This window comes from Oscarella lobularis, chromosome 14 (assembly GCF_947507565.1).
Source record: "Oscarella lobularis chromosome 14, ooOscLobu1.1, whole genome shotgun sequence".
NCBI lineage: Eukaryota > Metazoa > Porifera > Homoscleromorpha > Homosclerophorida > Oscarellidae > Oscarella > Oscarella lobularis.
The window spans coordinates 2,042,751-2,053,198 of record NC_089188.1 but is presented as its reverse complement, the minus strand read 5'-3'; the positions used below and the strand labels follow the sequence as shown (position 1 = coordinate 2,053,198).

The 10,448-nt window shown below is 49.6% G+C and overlaps 5 protein-coding genes across 5 annotated transcripts; 2 read left to right on the top strand and 3 right to left on the bottom strand.

Annotated features, from left to right (window-relative positions):
- Positions 1-69: 69 nt before the first annotated feature.
- Positions 70-2,739, bottom strand: LOC136195270 (clumping factor A-like). Its single transcript, XM_065984569.1, has 3 exons — positions 1,262-2,739; positions 1,054-1,209; positions 70-954 (listed from the first exon to the last, which is right to left on the bottom strand). Exons 1-3 carry the CDS (start codon positions 1,539-1,541, stop codon positions 146-148), a joined length of 1,245 nt encoding a protein of 414 aa, XP_065840641.1. The 5' UTR covers positions 1,542-2,739; the 3' UTR covers positions 70-145.
- A 69-nt stretch (positions 2,740-2,808) lies between these two features.
- Positions 2,809-5,520, bottom strand: LOC136195265 (CUB and sushi domain-containing protein 1-like). The gene is made up of 11 exons (XM_065984564.1): positions 5,429-5,520; positions 5,284-5,370; positions 5,163-5,226; positions 4,927-5,109; positions 4,676-4,870; positions 4,435-4,620; positions 4,180-4,362; positions 3,935-4,120; positions 3,683-3,868; positions 3,433-3,630; positions 2,809-3,374 (listed from the first exon to the last, which is right to left on the bottom strand). Exons 2-11 carry the CDS (start codon positions 5,314-5,316, stop codon positions 2,968-2,970), a joined length of 1,821 nt encoding a protein of 606 aa, XP_065840636.1. The 5' UTR covers positions 5,317-5,370; positions 5,429-5,520; the 3' UTR covers positions 2,809-2,967.
- Positions 5,521-5,542: 22 nt separating this feature from the next.
- On the bottom strand, positions 5,543-7,205 carry LOC136195268 (uncharacterized). The gene has a single exon (XM_065984566.1). It carries the CDS (start codon positions 7,076-7,078, stop codon positions 5,699-5,701), a length of 1,380 nt encoding a protein of 459 aa, XP_065840638.1. The 5' UTR covers positions 7,079-7,205; the 3' UTR covers positions 5,543-5,698.
- Positions 6,861-8,475, top strand: LOC136195275 (uncharacterized). The gene is made up of 8 exons (XM_065984577.1): positions 6,861-7,271; positions 7,326-7,401; positions 7,453-7,615; positions 7,683-7,839; positions 7,886-8,035; positions 8,092-8,177; positions 8,227-8,324; positions 8,372-8,475. The coding sequence occupies exons 1-8, from the start codon at positions 7,235-7,237 to the stop codon at positions 8,454-8,456; spliced, it is 852 nt and encodes a 283-aa protein (XP_065840649.1). The 5' UTR covers positions 6,861-7,234; the 3' UTR covers positions 8,457-8,475.
- A 312-nt stretch (positions 8,476-8,787) lies between these two features.
- On the top strand, positions 8,788-10,311 carry LOC136195491 (uncharacterized). Its single transcript, XM_065984815.1, has 5 exons — positions 8,788-8,818; positions 8,888-9,136; positions 9,190-9,636; positions 9,690-9,932; positions 9,987-10,311. Exons 1-5 carry the CDS (start codon positions 8,788-8,790, stop codon positions 10,226-10,228), a joined length of 1,212 nt encoding a protein of 403 aa, XP_065840887.1. The 3' UTR covers positions 10,229-10,311.
- The last annotated feature ends 137 nt before the right edge of the window (positions 10,312-10,448 follow it).

Below are 10,448 nucleotides of genomic sequence, written 5' to 3'. Positions count from 1 at the left end.
CGTCGAAAAGAGACACCCGTATACGGCAGGAAAAGCTTCCGGAAGTGACTTGTGCAGATGCGTGGGTTTCATGTGAACTTTTATGTAACACGACACGCACGACACACACGAAAAAAAGAGTGAAATTTTTTGATTCGTTAGTTAGTTAGTAATAATATTTGACACGGTCGTTGACACGGTCGTCATCGCTGTCGTCGTCGTCGCTGACATCGTCATGGTCCGAGTCGTTGTCGCTGTGGTCGTCATGGTCCGAGTCGTTATCACTGCCGTCATGGTCGTTATCACTGTCGTCATCGCTGCCGTCGTCGTACGATTCGTCGTCGGACCCGTAGCCATCATGGTCGGATTCATCAGTTTCGGGAATGAATTTGTCTTGCACTTCATGTTCGACCACCTCGTAGGATTCAGGGGGGTAGTACTGACCGGCTTCGTTATCAGTATCATTATCCTCGCCATAAAAAGTGACATCGTTATCGTCGTCGTCGGTCCAGTCGTCATATGCACTACGACGATAATGCTTTCTGTAGACTCCTCCGTGGTCACTCAGTCGGTCGGAGTCCGATCCGGAGCCTCTTCGGTTGCCTCCGTCGCTATTAGATCCGGAACCGTTTCGGTGTCCTCGGTCGCTGTCAGATCCAGAACCGTTTCGGTGTCCTCCGTCGCTGTCAGATCCGGAACCCTTTCGGTCGCTGTCAGATCCAGAACCCTTTCGGCTGCTTCTGTCGCTGTCAGAGTCGGAACCCTTTCGGCTGCTGTCACTGTCAGATCCTTTTCGACTGCTGTCTGAACCGGAATCACTGTCGGAATCATTGCTGTCGCTATGACGACCGCGACTGCTGTCGCTGTCACTATCAGAGGAGTCGCTGTCAGAGTCGCTGTCTGAGTCATCAGAGTCGCTGTCTGAGTCGTCAGAGTCGGAATCGCTGTCGCTATCGTTGTTTCGTCTTTTGCGACCTAAATAAAAAGTCAATTACTCTTTGTGGCATCGAGAAAAAAATACTACTAGCGAAGCAAAGCCGTGTGAACAGCTTTTCCCTCCTTCTGCTTACGTACATGATGGAGCCGCTTCTTCCCATCTGCCATCAAAACAACGAACTCTTGAAGGACCAACAAGACTGTAGCCTTGGTGGCAGTAGTAAAGAGCCTCGTTGTTGTTGTTTCTGTAGCTTACCCAGCCGTACTGCGGAGGAGGCAGAGATTGCAGGCATCCTATAAACAGGAGTTCCAAAAATATCTACTACGACCATCAGCGGTGACTCACTTCTCAACTCGGTGCATCGTGGCACCGTTCCTTTCCACTGCCCGTCAATGCAGTAGCGCACCTTATAGCCAACCAATGTGTAGCCAGGATAGCAATAGTAGGTGCACGTTTTGTCCTTCACATACGCGTAGCCGTACGACGGATACGAGGGACGAGCGCAATAGGTCTGAGTCTTCACGTTTCGAAAGGTCTTTAGAAAGAAGTTCTTTCGAAAGAGGGTCGCTGAAGTTAAAGCGCCGAATATGCCAATAAACAAGACTGCAGCATAGACGGCCTTCATGGTTGGACGGTAGACTGATGAAAGAGCAAAGATCGATCTCCGGCTCACTTATAGAGAGGCTGGCTCGTCTAGAAAATCAATTACAAGTAGAGATCTTCCCGTCCTTACTCTGTAACTTCGCAGCAATAGACCACCCAGTAGGTAAAGTCTCATTCTCCTTCATTAAATCAATTTGTACTTTGTCGTTGACCTCGTTGTTTCGTGATAAGATGAACGTCAAGCAAAGCGTCCGGCAACGGAGTCTGCTAGTAGAAGTTCAAATTGTGTTATTAGATTACCTCTAGAAAATCTACTCCTCTCTGTCAGACAAATCGTTATTGCCGCCAAAATCAAAGTCGTTTTCAGGAAATCTTCTCCGAAACTCGTCTCGGGCGGACTTTATTACAAAGACAAGAGCGTCGTGTACGGCACTGATGTCGCCCAAAGCGGCTCCCCGCATTAAACGGCGAATACATCGGCGGGTGTTCTCGCCTGTATCGGATTCGGATTCGGAACCAGATGACGATAAAATGTCATCATACTGTCTGCATTTTGGCATCTTGTCATCATCACTATAGTCACCGCGACACTTTGACTTTCTCTTCTTACTCTTGCGGAAAAATTCACAATCGCTCTCACACTCCTCCGTCTCCGACTCGTCGGAATCGTTGCCGTCTTCCGCACCGTTCTTCTTGCCTACACAACTAGTTCCGATCACAAACTACTACAAGCCTCCTAAAGTCCTTACAAGTGAACGGCTTATCATGATCACATTGGCATACCAGATGACAGTAGCCGTAGTAAGACGAGAGCTCGCTCGCGCCAAACGACGGCGGAGACAGCGATCTCCATGGCGGAACTAGGTAATTTAATTCCATCTCAATCCAATTATTCAACTCCCAGTCAGGTGGCATCGTACCAAGATGACAATTAGGTATTGTTCCGCCCCACTGACCCTCAATGCAGTATCGAACCGGCGAACAAGTCCTGGCATCTATGCTGGCATTGCCAGATTTGTTCCATTCAATATCAACTACACTGCCGTTATTCATCGCTAGAGTCACTCCTACTGTTCAATCTAAATCATTTACTTGGAAGTGACCTACGGGGGAGCACTGACCAAGACCATGGTTACAAAAACTTCCGTAGCGGGAGCCATTTTCCGAACAGTACGGTGGCACACACAAAAGTACAGGCGCGATAAGAAAAAACACGACACCGGCCATCACTACCAAATGAGTGCGATTACTCGTCGGGGTCTAATTTATCCTGCGAATCTAGGCAACAGTGAATTGCGAAGAAATCCGGAAACAGTGCCTTCACAAAAGCACGTCTCCGTTGGCTTGTAATGGTCTGTCTAAAAAGCACTTCCGCGCTAATCTGCGTGCGATTATCTAGAACTGAATATGGTGATGAATCAAATTGTCTCGTTCCCCTTAACAATCGTTCAGTCGCGCGTGCACGTCGGCACATCGCCGTCCCACTTACCATCTCGGCACACCAGTCGGTTCGACCCGCTCAAACGATACATGTACCAGCACTCGTACGTCACCACGTCGCCCGTCCTCGTCCCCGTCTGCTCTTTGGTAGAAAACGGAACGGTCGGCGCTTCGCCGCAGTCCAAGTCTCCGGACGTCGACGACTCGCCACCCAAGTAAGACTCGCGGGACGACGACGTCGGGTTGCACCGCGCCAAGACGGGAGACCAGCGAGGCAAACCCTCGTAGCAATGGCACGTACTCCATTGGGTGTGACTCGGCCTGTAGTCGCGATGACATTGAACTGATACTCGTTTACCGCACGACCAGTCGTCGCCGCGAACGTCGCCGTTCGCTACGACAGGTTTTCCGCATACTATCACAGTAAAAAACATTAGCCTACATATGGTAGCGAGGAAAGTCTTGAATTTCACCTAGAAGCTTGCAAGTGGGTGGCGGCGGTTTCCACTCGCAAACTCTGCGTTCGTAATCGCACTGACACACGCTGACGCCGACGGCAGATTGTCCGAGCGCGTACGGCAATACGCATTCGTATGTGACCTCTCGCCCGACGCTGTACAAACTCCCGTGGACAAGGCCGTGCCTGAGAGGCTGCGGTTTAGGACAGGCCGCTAAAAAAGGACAAGAATCTCGAAATAATTCGCGGTTCGTCTGCACGCGTACCAGGTATGCAAGCATCGTCCGTTACAGGTGGAAACCAATTGCACTTTCTCCCCGTGCATTTGCACGTGCTTTCGCTGTCCCTTCTCAAGATATACTGCGGATAGCAGCTCAAAATTACGGTCTGTCCGACGTCGTATTTCAGACCCCGCCTATGGCCGAAGCGAGGTTTGGGAGGCTTCCGACAGCCTAAGTGCACCCGCAGGGAAAGTCAAAAGTCAAAGAGCCGTTTATTAGCCAATAATTCGTTCTTACGAAGATGAATGCATCGAGGCGGAGAATGTGACCAAGTGCAATCGACGCCTCGACACTCGCACACACTGTGACTGCTTCCGTGTTGAAAGTAGCCGTTTTGGCAGCGAAATTTAAGAATGCTACCCGGTTTGTAACCCATGCTATCGTCGACGTGACAATAGGGAGAAACGCGCGGTTTTCTACATCCTGATAAGGTGAACACTGATCAGGAAATTACAACGCGAGACGAGTACTGTCTGGCTTGCCTTTGGTGCACGCTGGCTTTGGGGGGATCCAGTGGCAAACGTGAGGCAAACAGTAGCAAGTACTCTCGCTCGAGCCGACCATGTGGAAGCCTCGATTGCAAGAGTACTCAATGTGTCCTCCGGCGGTATAATTAGTCGGTCCTCTTCTCGTTCCGTTGCATAACGGTCCTGGATCGTTGCAGGCTGTATATAGTAATCGACAACGAAAACACATGCTGATGAGCATATAAATAGATTAATTCCTTTCCTTCTCACCCAAATCGATGCAACATGGGATCGGTTTCGACCACGAGCACGATCCCTTATCGTCGCATTTGCATTGGGAACGCGACGATCCGTTGAGACGATAGCCGTTGAAACACTGGAAAACGATCCAGTTATTTCGCCCGTAATTATCACCAAGAACGTGCCCGTGAGTCACATTCCCTGGAGGTGGGCATTCTAAAATAGAATACGCAAATTCGATGACGAACGGTCCGACAACGGACGGAAATACCCATTGGCTTGCACTTGGGTGGCGGCGGAAACCAACGACACGACGACCCAAAGCAGCGACAAGTGCTCCGCGAAGAACCGCTTAGATAATAGTCAGAATTACACTTATAGTCAATCGTAACGCCCGGCCCAAAATTCTGATGGTCGCCGACGAGGACCGATCCATTCTCCAGCAGGTCACAGGGATGTTCGCACGCTTTGTATATGCACAAACATTATGCATCACTCAATTTAAATTTCACGTGCCCCTACATTGAATGCACTTGGTCGGCGGTGCCCGGTCCCACTGGCACCGGTTGCCTCGACAAACGCATTTAATCGTTGAATTGCCTATCAGTTGACGACCGGAACGGCAACGATAGGCCACTAACGCGCCCTCAACGAAGCGATTCCCGAGGCGGTGGCTGAAAAGGGGCTTGCCAGGGTCATCGCATTCTAATGAGAGAGGCGTCGCAAAAGGAAAAACGATCGACTGACGCATACCGTACCGAGGCAGGAAGCTAGTGCCGTCACAGCGACGAGGAGAAACAAAGAGCGAAGAGAAAATGTTTCCTTTGTCAAAAATAGAACCAGTACTCGACGTGCAGTGAATAGAGATGGCGCGCTTACCCGAGAAAAGTCTCCGGATGAGCCCAACGTCATACTGCGTCTCTGCGTCACTGCCCCAAGTGGATCTCAACAGCGTGCCCAGCGACACTGCAATGCAGGCCCACTGGCCAAAACGTCGGACTAAACCCAGTTAGGAAATCCTCACCTAATCCACGGGCCCATCACGACAATGCGCACAGTCAGTGCTGCGGTTTTGAGTTTGATTATGAGCAGCAGTACCGAGCGAAATTACCCAACCGCATCGACGATACGACCCCAATCGCGAAAAAAAATCATTAACCCGTCACCCCTTTCTCTCAAGAACCGTACAGTACAGTACAACGCATCGCGTAGGGAAAACAGCGAAGAGCGGAACGAATCAATCAGCGCGCCACACGCCAACTCAGTCGCCGTTCCCCGACGGAGACAAATCAATTTACAGGTCATTACCTTCAGTTGACCCGGTACCGCTTCCCTCTTTCCCGTCTGTCTTGCCGCCTGTCGAGGCTTCTTCATCACCGCCGCCGCCGCGCTGGCAGACGAGCGCGACGACGAGTAATAGAGTCGCAAAAGCGAACGCGATAATCAAGACGACCAGTTCCCAAGCGGCCAATTCGTCCGTATAGCGAAGTCGAACGAATCGCGGCACGTACGTACGAACTTCGTCCGGTTCGAACAGAACGCCAAGTCGCCACGAATTGGTCATATAAGAAAAAACGATTTCGTCGGACGACGACGCGACTAATTCCGGATGCGACTTCGCCGCATAGTTCAAATATTTCGTGGTATTTCGCCACGGCGTGGGAATCTCATACACGAGCGTCGACGTCCACGGACCCGTGACGTTCGACGCCGTCCACACGTCGATGCGATAGTCGAAGAGGCGCACGGCGACGACGTACCACAATTCGAGATCCCGATGATAAGAAACCGTGCATTCGGCCAAAGCGGGACGAAATAGAGCGACGGGTTGACCGCGCCCGGTTACTATGACATCGCGCCATGGCAACCAGGTCGCATCCGGCGTCGAAGACGTATTGGCGTAAACTTGAAAGGAATCGTAGTTGAATTGGATCAAATCGTCGAGTTTGGCGCGTGCTAGAATCGCGGACGACGTTTCGTTTCGTCCGAGCAAGTAGACGGAATCGGCGATGCCGTAGAACGAATCATCGGCGATTTCGTCCGGACATGCGACGCATTCGGCGTAGGAGATTGCCGCGAACCAATCCGTGCCGTTCGTCGACGGCGGCATGTCTTGCGACTCGTATTGCCACGTGGTCGGATCGTCGCCTGTCGCGTTTTTGACCACGATTGCCGTCGAGCCTAGAACTTTGAAATTTAGTCTTTCGTCATCGGTGTGTTGCACGCGCTGGGCCAATAGAAATAGGGCGTCGCTTTCTCGCGATTTGAGACCGGCTACGACCCAGTAGAAGGTGTCGTTCTCCGATGCTTTTGGTGGTTCGAATATTGCTGTTGGTTTGCCGTTTCGTGTTCTCCAGTAGAAATTCACGTCGTTTTGGGTTGGCGATGCTCCCTTTGGGAGTACCACCGTTGCGACGGTGTTATGGGGCATTCCTTTGAAGGCTACTCGCGTGTCGCCTTCTCGTTTCCCGATGACTGTGCCGCCAAAGAGCCAGAGAAATCGATCGTTTCCAAGTGGAATCGACGTGGCGACGTCGCCGCCTAGCCAGCCTTCGGTTCGAGCTTCGAAAAGGGGCTGGAGATCGTCGGCGGGCGTCGCCGTCCAACGTCGATTTCGATTCGCGTTTGCAAGCGCGTGGAGGAGCAAACACGCAACGATAGCACTCGAGGTCATCTTGCCAGGAACGAGTGATGAGCTGACGATCGTCGCATGATCGTGAGGCGAGCGGATTTTCTGTTCTGCGCCGGATACAGCTCTAAACAGTAGTAAACACGTCCGAGGCCGTTTCACGCAGCGTTGCGTAGCAACCTACGCGCTGTAACGCAGCCAATGGAGGAACTAAGGCAAAAGACTCGTATAAGAATCCGTACGGCTTTCCTAGCTTCTTCTAGTAATGCGCAAAATGAGTGGTTTTACGCAGTCCATGTAACGGATGTTCATTCGGCGCTGCATAACATCGTCGCTCTGAAAACCCGCCTAGAGACTCGGGGCGAAAGGCGAGGGAGCGCATAAACCAAGCAACCGAGATAAATAGCTAGCTATTGCAGAATCGATCTGATTCTCCTATCTGGCGACAATGCAGATATGGAAATCGGCGCGAGGGATCTGAGTCGCGACGCGGCGAAGATCGCTCGATACGAAAAAGACATGGAGCTCGTCATTCGCGAGCTCGAATCGATTCATTCGCTCGTTGTTTACGTCCCAGGGAATGTGAGGGAATGGGCCGGGGCTGGGTTTCATTTTTCATTACTAATTTTGGGCGGGGCTTTTTTAAAAGCACGATCCCATAACGACATTTGACTTGAACGCCTCACCCATGACCTCTACTTCGATGAATCTGCACCGAAAGTGTATGAGATTAGCTGGAAATTTATGCATTATTGGATTCGGTGGAAGCATTCCTGCGTTCAAAGATAGCAAATTGCACTGGGAAGGTACTAAGCGATTTAGAGGAAACGTCGTAGACGACCTCCTCCACAGGTTTTCCTTTCGAAACGGAAGAAGACTTGGCGAAGGAACTCGATCCCTTGCTGCAGTTCAAGCCATTGCCTTCCGGTTCGAATCGTCTCGACGCAATAGAAGAGGGAGATTCGGTGATTCTCATGACTCATTTTGGTCCTAGTCGAACAGGTGAACTCAAAGGTTAGTGGCATACACGTGACGTTTTTTTCTCTGCTTTTCTCCAGATACTACCATTGTTTACGAGGATATCTCTCAGCCAATTCTCTCGGGCAGTGAAACGCTTCGATGTCATCTAGAAGGCGACTTGCTTGTAGGTTTGATTTCTCATTTGTATTGTTCTTACGTTCGGGTTTTTTTAGCAAAAATTTGCGTTTCTAAACATCCACGGTCATTCACACGATGCCCTTGGCAAAGTACAGTTGGGAAACGTTACTATATCGAATCCAGGGCCTTTGAGGTTAGACTAATGCGAGTAAGTTTATCTTTTGCATCGTTTTCGCATAGAGAGGGGAACTACGGTCTCTACACCATTTGCAAAGGGTCGAAGAGCTGGCGATTGACGTCATGCACTTACGAAATTTTGGATTAATTAGTATCGGGGAAATCGTGGGAAAAGAATGTCTCCTCTTTCACTCTACGCGTAGGCAGCACACATCCGCCTGGCGACCTCCCCGACGTTAAAATTATTTGTGGCTCTGGCTACTGTACACTGCAAGAACATATACGTGTAGATGTAGAAACTTACATATCCCTGCGGAGAGACTAAGTGCAAACAGCAGATGGCCTAAAGAGAGATGACGAAAGTGAACATGTTGAACTTTTACCCTCGAACTTTCCCCACCGGTCATCTCCTAGACTCCTACGCGGCATGCGTGCCTTATATATGCGCAGCCTTGGTCTCTCGGTCTCATTCTATCGTCATGATTCAGTCTTTCAAGATCGCCGTCATTTGTAAGTGAAATAAAGATAACGATGTCAATTTGAAACCCTCAAGATCAAGACGTTTTTTGCCCCGTGTAGCACTGCTGTGGGCGGCGCGAACTGACGCCGCTTCGTGCCCTAAGTTAGACTCATTAAGTGGCATCAAATCAGCTCATATAATCCGGATAGAAAACACATCGCTATTTAACATATCTTGCCGTGATGACAATAATGACGATTATGAGCTGACGTCGAATGATCACCCACTTCCCTTCTTCGTAACTGAATGTGATCCAAATACAGGCAAATGGAACCCTGACCTCATTGAACTCAATGTCAAATGTGCAAGTAAGATAATCCTTGTTACTTATGTGTACACACGTGTGACAATAATAATGCAGGAATCCAATGCCGTCTAGCTGAAATCACGTCAAACTGCAAATTTGACAAATCCGAGTACCACGTTGGTGGAGAAGTTCGATTTGAGCCACATGAAGGCCAAGAGTTCTCCAACTCGCAGGAAACAATTCTTTTTGGAACGTGCCGTCTTGATTCACAGCGAAGGCCGTACATCGACACTCAATCGCGCGAGATTCCCCAATGTCGACCCAAACCCACTGGCAGTTTTCCGTGCCCTACACTAAGATTACTTTCACACGATCTAAGCTTCGCTTATATTACACCCTTGGGAAACGGCAAGAAGGGCCGATTTAACATATCTTGCCGTAATGATCATAACGATGACTATGAGCTGACTTGGAAAAATAATCCGATCCCCTTTGTTGTAACTAAATGCAATCAAAAAACAGGAAAATTGAAGCCTGACGTCTCCAAACTCAAATGTGAAAGTAGGACAATTATAGTCGTTTTTGCGTATATACGTGTGACAATAATAATGCAGGAATCCGATGCCGTTCAGCTGACATCACGTCAAACTGCAATTTTGATAAATCCAGAGACTATAACGTTGGAGAGAAAGTTCCATTCAGGCCACATAAAGGCCAAGAGTTTTCCAAGTCAAAGGAAACAGTTATTTTTGGAATGTGCCGTCTGGATTCAGAGCGAAAGCCGTACATCGTCACTCCATCGAGCGAAATTCCACAATGCCAACCCAAATCCGCCCCGACCAGGCCCCCCCAGTCGTGTATGTTACTAATTAATTGCGAGAACGTTTCAATCGATTTCTATTTCGCGTTAGGCGACTCAGAACCAACCTGCCGCATTCAAAGAATCAAAAACGGATATCTCTTGGACGAACGTGGCGAAAAAATATCCGAGTTTCCAGTGTCAGTGCCAGTTCGCTCAAAACTTTTCGTTAGGTGTGATGACGATTTTGAGCTCACAGCGAAATCGTCTTTCAAGTGTAGGAGCAACGGTGCTCGTCCTCCAAAGTGCCGTCGAAAGAAGCGTACTATAGGCACTAACGAGTCCGAAGCCTAGACAATTTCTTGATCGCATTGCGCTGAGCAGAGCAAGCCTTTTATATGTACAAGCTGAGCAACGAAATAAATAAATAACCCTTAGCCCTTCGAGTCTCCGAGTTGGTTAGCACCTTATCACGCGTCATATTCGACCCTTTTTGAATAGTAGCTCAACTATTAGAGGAGGACTTGTGCGGAAACAGAGCTGTTGACGCTTTGAAGTGGAATTACGCAACAGC